General features: G+C 42.2%; 3 protein-coding genes across 8 annotated transcripts in view; 2 read left to right on the plus strand and 1 right to left on the minus strand.

Annotated features, from left to right (window-relative positions):
• Positions 1-2,386: 2,386 nt before the first annotated feature.
• On the minus strand, positions 2,387-4,287 carry LOC148910004 (uncharacterized). The gene has a single exon (XM_089032943.1). The coding sequence runs from the start codon at positions 3,410-3,412 to the stop codon at positions 2,393-2,395; it is 1,020 nt and encodes a 339-aa protein (XP_088889069.1). The 5' UTR covers positions 3,413-4,287; the 3' UTR covers positions 2,387-2,392.
• LOC116294041 (uncharacterized) overlaps positions 4,283-19,610 on the plus strand; it is a 43,575-nt gene continuing 28,247 nt past the window's right edge. For 2 of the 5 annotated variants that reach the window (XM_089032937.1, XM_089032938.1), the window contains exons 1-2: positions 15,845-16,053; positions 16,833-17,479. In XM_089032937.1, coding sequence (XP_088889063.1) covers positions 16,877-17,479 — 603 coding nt within the window. In that variant the 5' untranslated portion in view covers positions 15,845-16,053; positions 16,833-16,876. Of the gene's footprint in view, positions 4,375-5,320; positions 5,538-15,839; positions 16,054-16,832; positions 17,480-19,610 lie in introns of those variants that run through there. The other 3 variants (XM_089032936.1, XM_089032935.1, XM_089032934.1) reach the window with 3 other exon arrangements.
• Positions 6,925-14,156, plus strand: LOC148910005 (uncharacterized). Of its 2 annotated transcripts, XM_089032539.1 has the most exons (3): positions 6,925-7,009; positions 7,087-13,992; positions 14,078-14,156. In XM_089032539.1, the coding sequence occupies exon 2, from the start codon at positions 7,274-7,276 to the stop codon at positions 13,748-13,750; it is 6,477 nt and encodes a 2,158-aa protein (XP_088888665.1). In that variant the 5' UTR covers positions 6,925-7,009; positions 7,087-7,273; the 3' UTR covers positions 13,751-13,992; positions 14,078-14,156. The 2 variants fall into 2 exon arrangements, with proteins under 2 accessions (XP_088888665.1, XP_088888666.1); XM_089032540.1 differs by lacking the exon at positions 6,925-7,009 and having other exon boundaries at positions 7,027-13,992.

The following is a 19,610-nucleotide window of genomic DNA, read 5'->3' on the forward strand; positions in this document are numbered from 1 at the left end:
TACTTGCAAAGGGTAAGAGCTGAAAAGGAAGCGCTTCAAAAGGAAATCCAGGAAAGTCGCGCAACCATCGACGACCTCAAACGCAGCCTTGACGAGGCGTCCAAGGTGGAAGGCGTCGTCGATAACCGCTTCGAAGCCGTTAAGGAGGAAAACCTGGCACTGCAGGCAAGAATAGTAGAATTGGAGGATGAATTCATGAAACAAAACAAACTGGCTGGCGAAAGTCATGCCGCTCAAATCGCAGACTTCAAGGCTAGGCTTGCTAAGCTGTTAGAAGAAAAGACCAAAGCCAGGAATCAGCTGCGAGTCGCTTTGGATGAAGCAGCGGGGAAAGACGTAGAAATACAGCGCTCGGGAAAAGAATTAATGGAGTCTGTCGATAGAGAAAGGCAAGTAATGGTGGATAAGGCAGTGGCAGAGGAACAAGTAAGGCAACTTCAACAGGCCTTGGAAGACATGGAGGGACAAGTAAGGCGAAAACAGGAAATAATCGATGACCAGAACCGCCCCGCAGAGGAAAGGGAGGCTGCTCGAAGAGAAGCGGAAGCCCTTAGGGAAGAATTCGGGGCATTACAGGCGCAAAAGGAAAACAAGGAAAAAGAGCTGGGGCTTACCACCAAGGATAAAATAAGGAAGGCCTTGGTGAAGTATGGTATTCCGCTGGCATTTGCGGTCGCTATTTCGAGCGTAGTAGGCGTGATCCTTAGCTCCCTCAAAGCTACAGGCCCAGGCGTAAAGAAATTAGGGCAAGGAGTAACAGACTTAGGGGACAAAATGGCAGCCAGCATTCCTGGGCTGCTTGGTAGTGTTCTCAGTTTGGTACTTAGGACCGGCGGAGAACTGTTAAAGTTCGTGGGGAATAACATCTGGATATTAGTCGTAGCTATTGAGGTGGTACTCCTAAAGAAGATGCGGGGTTGATCTTATCCTTGTGTATTATGTCAGGCTTATCGTCGTCGGGTGTCCGGGGTGTTCTCGACTTGGGATAAGTAAAGACAGTATTCGCGCCGCCTTGATAATTCGGTACTAAGGGCAGCACAGTCATGGTGCTAATGGGCTTATGATTCCAGGCTTCATCATCGTTTTCGCTGGGGCTCGTGTGCGTACTATTTATACCAACCATGCCATTTCTTGTTCCATCACTACTTCCACCGTCGGGGTAGACCTGTAACTTAGCATATTTACAATTGACCACCATGTGAAACGTAGTCGAAAAGAATGCCTCGCCACTAAATGGATATGGCTGCACCGTGAAATGGGAAGGTCTCCGATTATTATTCGATACCCTATAAGGAACTAGAGGCTCATCGTTCTCGTCAACCAACCTAAACCCCATGATTCCAGTCCGCGCCGCAGTAATGTTAATGCTACAAACGATTAGCGCGAGGCCTCCAACTTCGACCCACATCCCAATATCAAACCAAACGGGATCTGCATATGCTTTATCCTCTAATAAATAAACGTAACGAGTTTCCTTCCAATGTGGATTCATATGTTCCAGGTAACAAAGTTACCTTCTAGAGGCTAAGCACCGTAAGAGTGCTTATGGTCATGTGGTTATAATCCTTATTCCTTTTGTCCTCTGCGCTATTTATGCAAACACTTCCGCTGTCATCTACTCTTATTTGTAGCTTTACCTTCCCATGGCAATCAGCAACCATGTGAAAAGTCCAAGTCGTAAGATTCTCGGCGCTATTCGTTGGTGGCTCTGCGGAGAAATGCGTAGGCTCTCTGTTGTTTGTCTTCGCACGCATGGGCTGTAATACTCCATTGTCGTCGCAGAAACGAAATCCTACGTTTGTATGACTACTCGCGCCAATGCAAATGCTGCATATTATCAGCTTCTTTCCCGAGTAGTTCAGGTCCACAGACATCCCCGTGACATCAAACCAAGATGCCTGGGTGTATGTTTTCTAGCCTATGTAAGTCGTGTAAACGCAATCTACTCCAGCTACGTAGGGGTTGTTCATCGCCATATATAATAACTCAGACCAACGCTTGCGGTGGCTAAGCCGGCTTTTAGTAAGTTATGGTCATATTCCTCAGGTATCGTAGGCATAACGTGGACCTTCTTTGATGGTACGTGTTCCTTTTTTGGTTTTTCTACGTGTTCCTTCTTTGGCTTCTCTACAAAGCGAGGAATGCCCTTGGTCATGTCAGAGTTCACGTCATTCACCCCAAACTTCATATCCTTAGTAGCTCGCTGCAGCTTGTTGTTATAACCCACGACGGACTGGGTGTTTATTACCAAATTACTAGGCATTAACCAACACCCGGGTGACAAGGCGTAATCTAACCGCACTTTAGATTGCTGCACCGCTAATTGATACCTTTGGACTGATTTAGAGATCTCATTCTCGGTAACAGCGCTTTCAAAGAGGACAAGGAATACTTATTGTGTTTCCTGCGACGCACCACTGGCATCTACGATGGGGCTGCGAGTGCTAACCTGTGCTCCAAGAATACAGTAAACAAAGGCTTCGATGCTGCGGTTAATTCTTGCTAGATTCTTCAGGCCCAACCCCTTTGCAGCAAAGAAAGGCGCCCAAGGATACTTCTCTTTGCTCTGAATGAAGTAAATTAGATTTCCTTTCGTTCCTCTGCCTCCTAAGTCTGAAAATTCGTAGGAGCTAGGATATCCCATACCTGGAGTTTCTATGCTGGCACCAACATACGAAGCATAGGTGTAAGTTTCTCCTAAACCATGGGCGGCACCCTCTTTGTTGCGAAAGTCGGGGTTGGTAAGCTTAAACTCATTCTTTAGTCGCTCCCATGCAACTTTGTCATATTTGTTGTCCATTGCGTTAAATATGCTATCGCCTGGTAAGGGAACGCCCAGCTCCTTTAGTATTCTGCGAATAGTAAAAGCAACGTGAAACCTTAGAAAAGGAATATGGAACATATCCGCGGCTATACCACATCCTTTAGTAGCAGCCCAGACAGCAAAGTTTAACTGCTGCGGCCAATACCGCATGTTGGGACCTGATAACCATTCTCTGGATTCTTTCCCTGAGGTATGTTTCATGGCAGTTTCTCTGAAGATGTCTCTGACTTTAGTCTTGAAGGTCGTAGGACCCACGGGGATTTCTAAGGAGGTAACCATCTTAGCAAAGTCATTTGCGCCGCCTTTGTTGTCGTAAAATGGGTAATCCTCTGTTGTCGGTAATAGATTCTCGGGAAAATTAGGCTGCCTTTCTTTAACATAACCGGGTGGTAAAATCTGAGGATGCTTTGGCTCCAAGTCCGCATTGCTGTACATTCTTTCGCCGTTGAAGTAAATCCCGTCGGACCTTCTTTCGAACTTAGTAGGGTCTGCATGCGGAAACATCTTCCTAAAGGCCCTCCAGTTAGCATAATCACGATTATCGTGATGTGGCTGCTCCTCAATGTCATTCCCAAAAGCGTCGTACATTAGTATATATAATGGATGTTATACCATCAGCACCTCAGTTGTATCCTGAGCTTCCTACGGGACCCAACGAATTAAACGCTGAAAACTTCAGGCTTAACAAAGCGAACTTAATACTGGCTTACTTGGAAGGGCAGACAAAACACTACGAAAAAGTTAGGAAGAAATACGTCAGAGCCCGGAGTACGCTACATAAGATTGCGATAACTTCAGGATCCCGATCCGTAGTGTTAACGGGCTCCGGCGTTGCTACTTCGCTTACTGGACCCGGAGTAATTGTTGGGGTTCCTTTGGCCGGCGTTGGGGCAGCCTGTGGTATCATTTCGGCTGTTGCTACGGGTATTATGAAACAACTGTCTAGTAAGATATCAAAACACGACACGACAATAGCTCTGTCAAGGGCTAAAGTAAATACGATTACTGACCTTGTCTCAAAGGCTTTGCGTGACAGAAAGATAGACGACGTAGAATTCTCGCTTATCTTAGCTGAAGAGAAGTACGAGAAACTAAAGACGGACATAAGGCACAAAAAAACAATCGTAAAAGATCTTTCCGAGGAATCTCGCAAAAAGATCTACCAGGAGGCAAAAGAAGAGCTTCAAAGAAAGCTCGCTCAGTAAACATCTGCTTTGAAAAGAGCGAGACAGGATTTCATTTGCATATTGAACGCCGGCTGTCTGGGTCATATGCAAATTAGTTTCACAAATCTATTTCACAAATGTGAAAGAAAATTGTGAAGGTTTTGATTGGCCAAAAACATGTGACGTAATCGTCTTATGCCATAAGATCCACTATCTTCTTGGAATCCATCCCAAGAGGGGGTGGTTGGGGTCAATTTCGCGGAATATTTCGTAGATTACGTCAGGGTAATAAGGAATATCCTTATCCAACCGACAAAACATCCACTCGGCTCTTGTCATATAAGAAACCTCGGGAATAGACTTACCGGTAATTTCAGATAAAAGGTAGGGAATACCTTTGTAATATTTCCCTAGCTTTAATTTTCAACGTCTTCCTTAAGCTTTGTGGCGTTGGTTCTTTTAAATCAAGCGCAATCATTTCCATCGTTTCATCTCCTAGATATACTGGGCGAAGTCCTCGTATGTGGTCCATCCAGTCCCTGAAGTATTTTATTCTCTTGTATGGAGCCTTCTTACGACCTCCGTTATAGTAATATAGAGTAATATTGTTCCCTTGTAGCACAAGGTACGGCATTGCGAATGTTCTTAGCACACTCGTAACACTGTGCTGACGTGTCATCTTCTATTTGCATTTTTTTACCACAACAAATATACTTATTTGGTTTACTGGGTACAAACTTGGGTTTCAAGCACTTTATATAAAAATCTGGACTAAACTTCTTACATTCGTGCATATATATATCAAAGATCTCACAAACACAGCAGCAGTAAGGGAATCATCGCGCCACTCGGGTAATACCCACGGCGGACGCCTGTACGTGAGCGCGGGTAATACCCGTGTAATTCCGGGGGGTGGCCGCGGGTCCCCCTTACTGCTGCTGCTTATCTTACTGTTAGCTCATACTTATGTAGACTCATGATCATCTCTGTTCTGCAGGCGCAAAGGACTGCCGCTTGATAAAGATTCTTGAGTAGGATGTTCTCAAGAAGCTTATGTACTATTTGTATTATTTTGTACCTTCAAATATGGGTGGGAAAAATAACGAACTATCTAGATTATAAACCATCTAGCGTACACAAAACAACCACAGGGTGCCCCTTCATTCACTGAATTCCATTTGGAACTTAGAAGTTGATTTTGGCGTAGGGACGAAAAAGGGAGTAAAATAAACTCTCAAAGCACAGGAGAAAACCAACAAACAGTTCTACTGACACACGAGATTGTGTCCGCGGGGAATCAAACGTGGATAGCCTTGGTAAGATGAATGCGCTCTACCTCACCGCTACGCCAGCTGTGTTTCCCAAACAATAGAAGAAACGAAGGACCAATCAAAACTTAGATTGGAAGGACGCCAAAAAAGTTCATAGAAATTTTGTCAGTTTACAGTTGAGAGAATGGGCGAGTTTTGACTGTTTCGTTTTTCGTCGATACGAAAGCACGCCTAAACGAAAACTCAAGCTCTAGACATCAAAGGAAAACTCAAAAGGTATACTATATCATTTTTGTCAACCAGGTTCGATGAAACTTCCGCTTTCAGTATGCAGATGACCATAAAATATCCTTGAAAGCGCTTCTGAAACCGATGAAATACTTCTTTAGACATTTTGCCCGGCTTTTGTTTGAAATCATTAGAAAAAGTACATACTTTACAGTTAAAATAGTACAGTCTTAAAGGCCGTGTGATCTTTTAAGATCAAACTGCTTTTTGCGAACTCGTGGATACTTAAATGCCCTTTCTGTTCATTACACAGAGATCAAAATATTAATTCGTTCGATTTAAAAATCCATTAAAGTGCACCTAACCCCTGATAGGATACTTTCAGTATTGATTAAAGTCTTAAAGGCTGTGTGATCTTTCAAGATCAAACTGCTTTAGCGAACTCGTGGATATTATTCTGTGAATACGGAGATCAAATATTAATTCGCTCGATTTAAATGTCCATAGATCAATTTTACTGGTAAGATGGATAATCGACGTTATATTTTCCAGGCTTGTATCTTACTGTTAGCTCATACTTATGTAGACTCATGATCATCTCAGTTCTGCAGGCGCAAAGGACTGCCGCTTGATAAAGATTCTTGAGTAGGATGTTCTCAAGAAGCTTATGTACTATTTGTATTATTTTGTACCTTCAAATATGGGTGGGAAAAATAACGAACTATCTAGATTATAAATCATCTAGCGTACACAAAACAACCACAGGGTGCCTCTTTCATCCACTGAATTCCATTTAGAGCTTAGAAGTTGATTTTGGCGTAGGGACGAAAAAGGGAGTAAAATAAACTCTCAAAGCACAGGAGAAAACCAACAAACAATTCTACTGACACACGAGATTGTGTCCGCGGGGAATCAAACGTGGATAGCCTTGGTAAGAGGAAAGCGCTCTACCTCACCTCTACGCCAGCTGTGTTTCCCAAACAATAGAAGAAACGAAGGACCAATCAAAACGTTTTAGAGTCGGTCGTCACGCAACGCTCCCTCCCTGACGACCGACACTAAAAACGGATGCGAGGGAGACTAACAGTTGAGAGAATGGGCGAGTTTTGACTGTTTCGTTTTTCGTCGATACGAAAGCACGCCTAAAAGAAAACTCAAGCTCTAGACATCAAAGGAAAACTCAAAAGGTATACTATATCATTTTTGTCAACCAGGTTCGATGAAACTTCCGCTTTGATCAGTATGCAGATGACCATAAAATATCCTATAAAAAGATATAACTAGCTAAAAACTAGTGTGAGCTGCGTCGGTGTTTCTAATGAAACAGTAATGATGAAAAGGTAAATTATACACCGTGAAAAGATGAAAAAACTTAAGTTTTGAAAGCGCTTCTGAAACCGATGAAATACTTCTTTAGACATTTTGGCCTGTGTAAGATTAAGAATTTCCGCAGACTAGAGGCCCCGCAGGCGCCATAAATATTTAACATCAAGAATCAGTCGAGCGTGCATCATTAACTTGTAAGTAGTTTTCTTTTTTTTTCTTTTTGGTTTGCCCCATTTTGTAAAGCTTATTAATTATAAGTTGTTTGTTGTAGCGAATCGTACAATCTTCCGTGTAATTGTCGAACAATTGTCAAGCTGGAGCTAATAAATACGTATGTTGGAGTCAATGTGTACGAAGGCTCGACTATTTATGTAGTTGGAGACTACATTCATTCGAAGTTAATGTCATTTATCATTGACTTTGGTTATCGAAATCGCCGAAATTATCTAAACTAGAAGATGTACGACCAGGATGGAAGAAATTTGGATGAATTTGGTGAAGATTTAAGAGAGAGATTTGAGAGAGTAAAATCAGTCCACGAGCAAGTACATGAAGAATCGCACGTGCGACACAGGGAGCCCAACCAGAAATTCCAAGAAATTAAGGGAGCAGTGTCAGCAAAACCAAGCGTAGAGAATGGTGGAAAAAAGGTGACATGGCCATCATTAACGCAAGATTTAGTTGGTTTTGGTGCTGAACAACGAGAGCCCGATGTTAGAAGATCTTCGAGAGTTAGAGAACCAAAGAAATTTGGCGAAGAAGAAGTCAGAGCCGAACGAGCGATTCGGTATAGACGTAGTAGATCAGGATATCTTGGAGAGCTGAGGAAGAATTGGAACAGAGTACAAGAATTGATGAAGAGCCCTGAAGTCGACGTGGTAACACTAGAAGATAGTGTCCAAAAGTACAATGAAGCGTTCAGGAAGTTTGTCGATGCCCACGAGATATGTATGGAGATTGAAGATGACGAAGAGAGGAGAACACTGTTAATGGATAGTTATGAAAACCAGAGAGACATGAAGTGGCAGATAGAAAACTTGTTGAATGAGTGGAGAGCCAACAAGCAAAGACCAAAGTCCCCATCCGAATCTGGATTCAGTCGTGCTTCTAGTTCGTCTAGTATAAAAGAGAAAACGAAATTTATGGAAGAAGCGAGACTTAGAGTAAATGCGCTGAAGCAGAAACAAGATTTAGATCGCCAAATGGAGCAGATAGAGAAGCAAAAGGCAGAACTTAGCAGAAAAATCGAGCTGATAGACGCGGAAACCCAGGCGAAGCAGGCTGCTCTAGAATTGATGCTAGAACAATACGTTACGGAAGAAAACGTTGAACATTCCCGTTGGGAAAGCGAGAACCACATTGAGATTACACCCCAGTTCAGCCGCCCACGGCCTCAATCCCCATTGAAAAGAGATGACCAGTATTCCAAGAAAACTTTCGTACCTGTAGTGACTAGTGAATTCGCGATGAAAGGTACGCACATGCAGGTTCCTGATCCACTTCCATCGTGTCACCATACCATTCCCAGTGTTTATACTAATTGTTGTTATACGAGCCCGAAAATGGCGTCGACACCCGTTACCCTTACAGAGAAACTCACTAGCTCGCCGCAAGTGAGCCAAGGGATGGCGCTGAGAGCATCGGCGTCGCCGTATGTTCCAGCTGTTCAAAATCCAACGCCGACAGAGTTTCGTCCCTCGTATACCCCTCCATCACTACCCAGAGAAAGTTCCATGGTAGACGCTTGGACGACGATAGCGCAAGCAATCAAACAAGGTCCGTCCCTACCGAAAGTGGAATTAATGAAGTTTAGTGGAGACCCCCTGGAGTACGCAGAGTTCGTTACGAATTTCAAGGATAACATCGAAAGTCAAGTGTCGGACGAGTCGCAGAGACTTACCCGTTTACTAGCACAATGCGTAGGAAAGGCGAAGGAAGCAATTAGAAGCTGCGTGAACCTCCCGGTATGCGAAAGATACGTTGAAGCGTGGCGAACTCTACATCAGAACTTTGGACAGCCGCACATGGTAGCTGAATCTCACGTCAGGAGACTGAAAGAGATTCTGATCGGAAGAGCTGACGCTAGCAGCCTGATGGAGTTCGCGAGGAAGCTGGAAGACGCAAGGAGAGTGCTTACTAACATGGGTTTCAGTTATTCAAGTCGCTTGGACAACGAAGAGACCATAGTCATGCTGATGAGAAAACTGCCAGACGAAGGCTTAAAGAGGAAATGGGCCGACAAAGCTGGAGATCTTATCAAGATAAAGGGCAGAGCTGAGTATGCAGACTTCGTCCAGTTCGTTAAGAATACAGCGGACAGAATTAACAACAGATACGGACAGGAACTAAGGGTGACTTCCTCGACGACAGAAAAGGAAAGAAGAGATCCAAAGAAAGAAAGATCTGACCAAAGATATAAAGTCACGACCTTAGCAGCCGTTCAAAGTGATCAGAGCCAATGCCCATCTGCGATCGCTCACAAATGCCCACAATGTTCAGGACCTCACGGAGTTTGGAGATGCTGGAAATTCAAAAGTTCTTCTCTAAAAGATCGTCTTAAGACGGTGAAGCAACACGGTCTTTGCAGAGCCTGCCTTGAAGAAGGACACTGCGCCAAGTCGTGTACAAAGGGATTCAAGTGTAGAATCTCAGGATGCGGTAAGGAGCATCACTACTTGATTCACATCGAAGACAGCGAAGGAGATCGCGTGAAAGACAACAGCAATTCAACTCGGAAGAGCGTCGAAAGAAATGTACAAGTAAGAGAGGCGACATCAGGGAGTCAGGAAAGAACAAACTCAGTAAAGACAACTAGTCAGTCAACGCCTTCGACCGTCTGCCCAAATGCTATAGCAGTAGAGCCAAGTGATCCCGTCACAGTCAGCGCACTAGAAGTTTGCAGACCGAAAGTATGCTTCAAGGTTGTACCTGTCAAGGTCAGCACCCCTCAGAGTGACAAGCAGATCATCACATACGCATTCTTTGACAGTGGTTCGGACGCAACCCTCTGTATGGAGAGCTTAATAGACGAATTAGAGATCAAAACCAAGAGGCAAGCAAGATTTACGATGTCTACCGTCAATTCGCAGGAAAGGAAATGCGGATATGAAATAGACTTAAAAGTAGAATCTTTGGCTGGAGACGCACACTTCCGTTTAGAGAACGTACTGACCACGAGACATCTTCCTGTTCTGCCGAAGCATGTGGCGACCAATGAAGAAATAAAGAAATGGCCGCACCTTAAAGATCTTACCCTAAGAGAAATCGACAGAAGAAGGGTAACCATCCTCATCGGTAGCGACCGTCCAGATATTATAGAGAAAGAACTGGATAGAAGAGAAGGTGGTAAGGGAGAGCCTTTTGCGGTGAAAACCCCCTTCGGTTGGACTGTCTATGGACCTATAGTAGAATCTACGGAAAGTCAAGTGAATGTGAGTCTTACTAGCACCGAACACGAGAAGCTAAACCTTCAAATAGAACGCATGTATAACGACGAGTTCGGGAACTCTTATAATGACGCAGATGAAGGTATGTCCATCGAAGACCACAGAGCGAAAGATATTATGGACAAATCAGTAAAGTTAATTGACGGACATTATCAATTAAGACTTCCATTTCGTCAAGATCGCCCGATTCTTCCAGATAGCCGAGCGACCGCGGAAAGGAGATTAGAATGGTTGAAGAAAAGGATGCAGAAAGATGAAAAATTTAAAGAGAAGTACAATCAAGTCATGGAAAAGTACAAAAGTGAAGGTTCTTCGAGGGAAGTGCTGGAAGAGGAACTCCATAACCTGAAACCAGTATGGTACTTGCCTCACCATGCAGTTTGGCATCCGAGGAAACCAGAGGAACCGCGAGTAGTGTTCGATTGCGCCGCCAAGAGTGGAGGTACTTCGTTGAATGAACAGTTACTTCAAGGACAAGAGAATACAAGTCCGTTGATTGAAGTAATCCTAAGATTCAGAGTGAACGAAGTTGCTGTGGCAGCAGATATTAAGAGAATGTTTCATCAAGTCCACGTAGTGCCAGAGGACCGCGGCGCATTGTGTTACCTATGGTGGCCAAACGGAGATTTAACTAAAGAACCCAAAGTTCACCAAATGCTCGTACATATATTTGGTGCAACATCATCGCCGAGCATCGCTGGATATGCACTGAGAAGAACCGCAAAGGACAACGAGCACGACTTCATGCCAGAGACCATCGATGCTGTGTATAAAGATTTTTACGTTGACGACTTGTTGAAATCGTTTGCTGATGTTGATCGAGCTATACGAGTGAGCAAGCAGTTACAGACCTTGCTAGCTAGAGGAGGATTCAAGTTAACAAAGTGGATGTCCAGTCATCGCCAAGTTTTGTCAGAATTTCCAGTAGAGGAACGCGCACCAGCGATCAAGGACTTAGATTTAGCGTCAGAAAGTCTACCTGTAGATAGAGCCCTGGGAATCCACTGGGACGTAGAACAAGATACCTTTAACTTAGTTACGAGTAGCAAGGCACATCCGGAGAATCGAAAGGGCGTCCTGTCATCAGTTGCAACTGTTTATGATCCCCTCGGGTTTGCAAGCCCTCTTCTCCTACCTGGTAGAGAAATAAATCAAGAACTTTGCCATAGGAGATATGACTGGGACGAGAATCTCCCACCAGATATACTTGCCAGTTGGATAGAATGGAAAAAAGGACTTGCAAGTTTAAAAGATCTAAGTATTCCACGTTGCTTCAAACCAAAGAACTTTGGTACTGTAGTGAGGGCGGAGCTCCACCATTTTGCTGACGCTTCACAAGAACATGGTTACGGAACGGTTTCCTACCTGAGACTGATAAACGAAAGAGGTCAGATTCATTGTAGCTTTGTGATGGGAAAGTCTCGTGTTAGACCTTTGAAGAGCACAATGACCGTACCCAAGCTGGAACTTACAGCCGCAACCCTGCTTGTTCAGATGAATAAGTTGATTGTCAGAGCGTTGCAAAGAAGACTCAGGATTGACAACGTCAGTTATTGGACAGATTCTATTATCGTTCTTAGATACATCTTCAACGAAGTGAGAAGATTTACCACCTTCGTCGCAAATCGTGTTGCCATTATTCGACAAGAATCGGTTCCAGAACAGTGGAAACACGTAAGATCCGAGCTTAATCCAGCTGATTATGCTTCAAGAGGGATCAAGGCAACAGAATCAAGAAAGCTGCAGATATGGAGACAAGGACCAGAGTTTTTGTGGACGGAAGAAGAAGAATGGCCTCCACAGCCACCAGAGATATCGGCAACATTGTCAGAAACGGATGAAGGAGTTAAGAAGGAGAAAGTGACAGTCGGAGCAACGACGCTGCAGAAGGACTTTTGGGACTCACTGTTTCGCAAGTACTCGACCTGGAACAGGCTAAGAAGAGCAGTTGCATGGCTCATCAGAGCTGTTCGTAAGTTGATTGAAGCTTGGCCGCGTAAAGCTGAGCGCGACAGCGCCAAGAGCTTGCGACCCAGTCAGGAGACCTTGTCAGTTTCGGAAGTTGAAACAGCGGAGAGAAGAATCGCGAGATTCATCCAGAAGGAGTCGTTCTTAAATACTCAAGACAGTGAAGTAGGAATCTTGAGCAAGGAAGTTAAAGAACGATTCATCCACCTGAAGCCAATTTTAGAAGACGGAGTGATTCGGGTAGGAGGGAGATTAGATCGTTCACATCTGTCCTATGATGCGAAGCATCCCATCATCTTGCCTGGAAAACATCCAGTAACAGAGCTGATAATACGTCATTATCACTATCGCAATGGTCACGTTGGAACCAATCAAGTATTAGCCGAGATACGACAACGTTTTTGGATAATAAGTGGAGTGTCGTCGGTTAGAAAAGTCTTACGCAAGTGCCACGAATGCAGGCGTCAGAATGCTAGGATAGGAGAACAGATTACAGCTCCACTACCTGAAGTGAGATCGTCTTCGGACGGACAAGAACTAGTCTATCCGTTTGCCGCAGTCGGCTTAGACTACTTTGGACCGCTGTACGTCAAAATTGGACCAAATACAAGATCCAAGAGAGATCCTGCCTTGAACAAGCGATACGGTTGCATATTCACGTGCCTAAGGTACAGAGCAGTCCACATCGAGGTGGCACAAGACTTATCTACTGATAGTTTTATCAATGCAGTGATACGTTTCGTTAGTAGACGTGGACCCCCAAGAATCATATACAGTGATAACGGCACTAATTTCAAGGGAGCAGAGTTAGACGTCATCAAAGCAATGAAGACGTGGAACCAAGATCGGATACAGAACGAGCTGAATCAAAGAGATGTACAGTGGAAGTTCAATCCTCCCGCAGCGAGTCACCAAGGTGGCGTTTGGGAACGTCTTATCCGATCAGTCAGAAGAATTCTACACTCCATGTTAGGAGAGCGTCTTGTAAATGATGAAACGCTTCACACATTCTTAACAGAAGTAGAGAAGATCATGAATGACAGACCCATAACGAACGTCTCAAGTGATCCCCGAGATTTAGAGGCACTCACACCAAACCACATATTGCTACTCCGCAAGAACACATCCCTACCCCCAGACGAGATAAAGGATGTCGACAAATATAAAGCAAGATGGAAGCACGCCCACCTGTTAGCAAACGAGTTCTGGCAGCGATGGACAAAAGAATACCTGCCGATGCTGCAAGAGCGACAGAAATGGCTACGAGAAAAAGCTAATTTCAAGGTTGGCGACTTAGTCCTCTTAGCAGACAAGAATACCCCAAGAGGTCAATGGCCAAAGGCATTGATTCAACAGACAATGCCGGATAACGACGGAGTTGTAAGACAAGTGATCGTGAGGACGGCCGATGGAGAGTACCGCCGAGACGTGCGAAAGCTTTGTATGCTAGAAGAAGAATTATTGAAGACCAAGACTGAAGCCGAGGACCAAGCAAGAAGCAGTCCGCAGAAGAAAGAGTAGCCACAAAAGTGAACACGAAGGAATGAAAGCATTCAAGACTTGAACTGTTTATAATTAAGTTACAAGAGACGTTAAAAAGTGTTAAGTAATTTAGTAAATGATTGTGTTTAGATGGGCAGAAAAGACCCAGAATAGTCTTTGGCGGGGGAGCGTGTAAGATTAAGAATTTCCGCAGACTAGAGGCCCCGCAGGCGCCATAAATATTTAACATCAAGAATCAGTCGAGCGTGCATCATTAACTTGTAAGTAGTTTTCTTTTTTTTTCTTTTTTTCTTTTTGGTTTGCCCCATTTTGTAAAGCTTATTAATTATAAGTTGTTTGTTGTAGCGAATCGTACAATCTTCCGTGTAATTGTCGAACAATTGTCAAGCTGGAGCTAATAAATACGTATGTTGGAGTCAATGTGTACGAAGGCTCGACTATTTATGTAGTTGGAGACTACAGCCTGTTTTTCTTTGAAATCATTAGAAAAAGTACATATTTTACAGGTTGAGATAGTACCCCTAGCGACCAGCGTACATTCAACTCTTAATAGCGCAAAACCTTTTAATCGAAACCTCAACAAAGTATACATTTTCTGAATGCTGGATAAATGTAGAAACTATTCCTTTTTTCCTTTTTGTAAAATAAATTTATCCTTATAAGTTAGAGCGAATTATTCAAATTTTCACCTAGGCATCTTCGCGGAGTTCGATGACAGCCGGTAATCATCGGAAACCAATGGTTATTACCTTTCCAAGATCACAAGACATCACTTGTCAAAGTCGGCGGTGTGTCTCCGATTTTTGATTAGTTACCCCGTTGCTTTTTTATACGCTCCTAAAGTTATGACGCTTCTATATTAGCTGTATCCGAACCAAAATCCACGATAACTTTGGAAATAAACAAAAAGTCAAAAATCGGAGACACCTTTTTGAAGAACAGCTATCCAACATGACTTCCTCAAAATTTCAGTGAAATCGGTTAAATTCCCTTTGACAACGAACTCAAAATGTACGTGTATCACTTCCGAGAAAAGCGCAAAATTGTTTTTCAAGCCAAGAAGTGCCTTTGTTGACATAAAGTATCCAGAAGATCGAATCACTTTATCATGTCGCTATTATTCAAGTTCAGACATTTTGTTCGCCTAACTAAAGAGAAAAGCAAGCAAGCAGCAGGAAATCAAAACTAAGATCCAAAAGCGTCCAAGGTAAAACAACAGTGGCTGATAGAGACGTAGCGACGACAAGTGATGTCAACGATAAATCGAAAACTATTAAAGCTAAAAAGTCGTTTTTCGTTTATTTCTCGAAAATCATTTTGGGAAAATGATAGCTTATCGTGCATTCTCTCACAAAATGTAAAAACCTAAAAATCAATCTTTCATAGCAATTTTGGGGTACCCTGATACCTTAAAATGAAACTGCTTTTTGCGAATTTGTGGATACTTAAATGCCCTTTCTGTTCATTACACAGAGGTCAAAATATTAATTCTTTCGATTTAAAAATCCATTAAAGATCACCTAACCCCTGATAGGATACTTTCAGTATTGATTAAAGTCTTAAAGGCTGTGTGATCTTTCAAGATCAAACTGCTTTAGCGAACTCGTGGATATTATTCTGTGAATACGGAGATCAAATATTAATTCGCTCGATTTAAATGTCCATAGATCAATTTTACTGGTAAGATGGATAATCGACCTCATATTTTCCAGGCTTGTATCTTACTGTTAGCTCATACTTATGTAGACTCATAATCATCTCAGTTCTGCAGGCGCAAAGGACTGCCGCTTGATAAAGATTCTTGAGTAGGATGTTCTCAAGAAGCTTATGTACTATTTGTATTATTTTGTACCTTCAAATATGGGTGGGAAAAATAACGAACTATCTAGATTATAAACCATCTAGCGTACACAAAACAACCACAGGGTGCCCCTTCATTCACTGAATGCCATTTGGAACTTAGAAGTTGATTTTGGCGTAGGGACGAAAAAGGGAGTAAAATAAACTCTCAAAGCACAGGAGAAAACCAACAAACAGTTCTACTGACACACGAGATTGTGTCCGCGGGGAATCAAACGTGGATAGCCTTGGTAAGATGAATGCGCTCTACCTCACCGCTACGCCAGCTGTGTTTCCCAAACAATAGAAGAAACGAAGGACCAATCAAAACTTAGATTGGAAGGACGCCAAAAAAGTTCATAGAAATTTTGTCAGTTTACAGTTGAGAGAATGGGCGAGTTTTGACTGTTTCGTTTTTCGTCGATACGAAAGCACGCCTAAAAGAAAACTCAAGCTCTAGACATCAAAGGAAAACTCAAAAGGTATACTATATCCCTGAGATGATCATAAGTCTACAGAGGTATTACCTAACAGTAAGATACAAGCCTGGAAAAGACATGCAACATGCACACACACTAAGCCGTTCCGCACACCTTCCTTATTGATGATCTAGAAGTCAGTGAAGTATCTCTAACAGCACATCTTCCAGTGTCAAAACAAAAAAGTATGAGAAGTTTCAGCAATCAACAGCAGATGATACAGGTTTTTTTGATGATACAGTTGTACAGTCACTAATAATGCAGTACTGGAAGGATGGCTGTGATTTGCGAGTCCCGACCAGACCAACACTCGGGGTCTTAAAATAACTGAGAAGGCGCTGTCTTTGTAATTACACATCTGTGTTACACCTTCACCTGGCTCGGATGACCACGTTTAAGGCGGTGCCTAATCAACTAGAAACCTTAAAAGAGGACACCATGCGAAGTTTGAGGGGGGAAATGGGAAACGCAATCATTTGCGAACGTCCTCAAGATTAGGATTTCCAAATACCAGCTGAAATTGACACACAACTGAATATGTTTTGAATAATTGCCTTCATTCATTTTTAACAATGCTTTAGTGAAAGAGAATTATTTTTCAGGTAAAATACTAAATTTCAGTACTTTTAAGTATTAAAAGTATTTTAAATTTCGCAAAATCCCCCCCCCCCCCCCAAAAATCTTTCAACCCCCCCCCCCCAAAAGAAAATCTTTCAACCCCCCCCCCCAACGAACTAATTAGTCTAGAAAGCGTTACTAATCGATTCGTCATTTTTCGTCAGATTGACTGGAAATATCTTCAGCAGTTGGTTCGTTTACATTGACGATGGCAGAAGCAAATAATACTCCTGGTTGTTCTGATGCACACTGCCAACTATACTCTATTTTGAATACCCCTCCAAGCTACCCAGGCCATAAAGTAATTTCAGATTTACCTAAATTAAATAAATCTCAGTTTTGTGAGGCCTTCTTTCATGTACCTAAAGTATTTGACTGCAATACCATAATGCAATGCTTGGATGAGGATAAATGTAGAGTCTACACATTAGAAAATGAGAACCCGCAAAGTCAACCGAAATATGTTGTGAGTTTCGTTGTACTTAAAATAGGGAATGATGTAAAATACAAGGCGCTGTTTGAAAACTGTGTGCAAGGAAAACATACGAAGCATGCAGAGGAATTTTTCAATGAAGATGCCACAACTGGAGAACTCAAAAGGATACTTGATGATAGTGATCTAAATTCAAGAATGGCCGATTTAAACCTTAACGAGAAGTATATGTATATGTACATAACTTTGCAGCCATGCCATGAATCAATAAAAACTGACCCCAAAAAGAGCTGCACTGAAAAACGGATTAAATTCTATGAAGAAAATCTTAAAGGACCGGGCATTCATTTCATAGTGAAACCAACCTTCATTTACAAGGTGAGTATTAGGCGATGCACAACCAAATTATTCGTTTGGTTAGCTATATTCATTTCCCTTACGGATTGATTCTAATCAGTTTATGTCATTCATAAATCTATGTAGCTTTTAAGTTTTTACGTATTTCCTTGTCCTTAAAATACAGGGACAACGGGAGGCGGTGGAACTGCAGGGCTATAGCCCCCACACTTCTTGCTAAAAGCAACTAAATTTTCAAGCCCCCTGCCCCACTAGCATTTTGCATGGCTAGTCTCTTTTATTTTTCAGTCTTAGCCCCGCCCCCTTTTAGAGTGCTCCGCGGTCAGGCCTCGAAATAAGGACCAATTAACAAAATGTCAGTTCAACAACTACAACAACAACAACACCACACAACAACAAAACATGTAGGAAAAAGGAGCGGCCTCCTGGGCCAGTGTTCGAACTCTCAACTTCGAGGCCTAGAATCTGACGCTCTGACCAAAAGATGGACGAATAGTACTATTCATATCTGGTTGGAATCGATAGACCTTTTCGGGTTGGGCGTAATGTTTTCCCAGTTCAGACTACGGTTATTCACTTGTTTGTGATGTATCCATATTCATGTGTCTTCTGATGCGCAACCGCTAAACAAAGAAATAATACTCTAGGGAATGACACGTGGTCTGAAATGGGAAAACATTACGCCCAAGCCGAAAAGGTCTATTGCTTCTGAATTCAGTTTAATCGATGCTTGCTTTCTAGATTTCCTAGTTTTTTTTTGTTAATCAAATCTAGATCTTATCTCAGTTAATGACGAATAGGGTAGGGTAGGATAGTTATAGTCTTACCTAGATTTCTATTATGTACTAGCATAAACCTACCAGCATACTATCACGAATCCTGCAATCTGATTGGTTAACGTACTCACTATCTATCCTGTGATAGATAGCGAGTAGCGAAAAATGAACAAATGCATGGTCAAGTTTCGTCGAAATCTCGGCTTGTTGTCAAAAAAATCTTTAAAAATCGATTGTAGAAAAGACAAGACTGTACCAAGGAAGGGAATGGAGGTTTTGGACAGTACAGATAAATAAAAAACTGTATAATAATGGCAATTTTAACACGAAAAAGCGGCCGTCAGATTTCACTGAGATTTTCATGTTCAAATTTACGACTGACAAACAACTGACTAGTGAGATAATGATGTTATTTTAAATGGATTCCCTCAAAGAACAGAAAATATCCAAAAGACAACTTATTCACATGTATTCAAGAAGAATTTTAAACGGTAAGAACGTACAAAACATCAAAGAAAGTGCAACGAAGTTAACAGACAAGAATCTTAAGGGAATTGTATAAACGTGGCACGGCTTTGAATGTTGTAAATAAATCCATTCAGTTTATCACTCATTAATTAGAAAAATGATCCTAAGAACTGATAAAAAGGAGAAACATTTTGGAAAGAGGGTTTTGAGCGTAATAATAGAGACAAAAAGCTATAGAAATAGAACAAATTTAAAGTGCCTATCATCCTTCTGACAATATTCACAGTATTGATTCTACATGGGGTAAGATGTGGAAAAGCCCGAAAAAAATTCATAGTTTGAGTGCGGCTTCTTGAGGTTATAAAGGTTTTTCCATGCCATATGCTAATGTCGTGACGTATGAGGAGTAATCATTTAATATACAAAACCTTACTGGCACACATAAATTAAATTTGAAATACGTCATTGCTTTGCCCATTGCCCTTATAGAAATTATTGCAAGCTATTTTTCACATAGAAGCCGGTGTTTCGAATTACAAGGAACAACAAATAACCATAAATGCCTCCTCATACGTCACCGCATTAGCATATGGCATGGAAAAACCTTCATAACTACAAGAAGCTGCACTCAAACTATGAATTTTTATTATCTATGAGTCAAATAGTCTATTTCTATCTATTGACTCATAGAAAACTCGACCTCGTAGTCTAATCGTTAAATATTTTTTGGTTTATATTTAGGGGTATTTGGATCCTAGATTATCAGTAGGGTGGGGTGGGGTGGTTATTTAGCAATTATTCGCCGAAGGCGAAGTGAATATCGGGGAATATTTACCGAGACGCGAGGTAAATATTCTCCATAGTTCACTGAGCCTGAGGCGAATAACTGTTTTAGCCAACTTGTGTAC

This window comes from Actinia tenebrosa, unplaced genomic scaffold (genome assembly GCF_029948245.1).
Source record: "Actinia tenebrosa isolate PJP-AT-01 unplaced genomic scaffold, QUT_ActTen_1.0 PGA_scaffold1__47_contigs__length_23844297, whole genome shotgun sequence".
NCBI lineage: Eukaryota > Metazoa > Cnidaria > Anthozoa > Actiniaria > Actiniidae > Actinia > Actinia tenebrosa.

Coding starts and splice junctions, on each gene's coding strand:
- LOC148910005 (XM_089032539.1), top strand. CDS start 7,274: ATGTACGACCAGGATGGAAGAAATTTGGATGAATTTGGTGAAGATTTA.
- LOC148910004 (XM_089032943.1), bottom strand. CDS start 3,412: ATGTACGACGCTTTTGGGAATGACATTGAGGAGCAGCCACATCACGAT.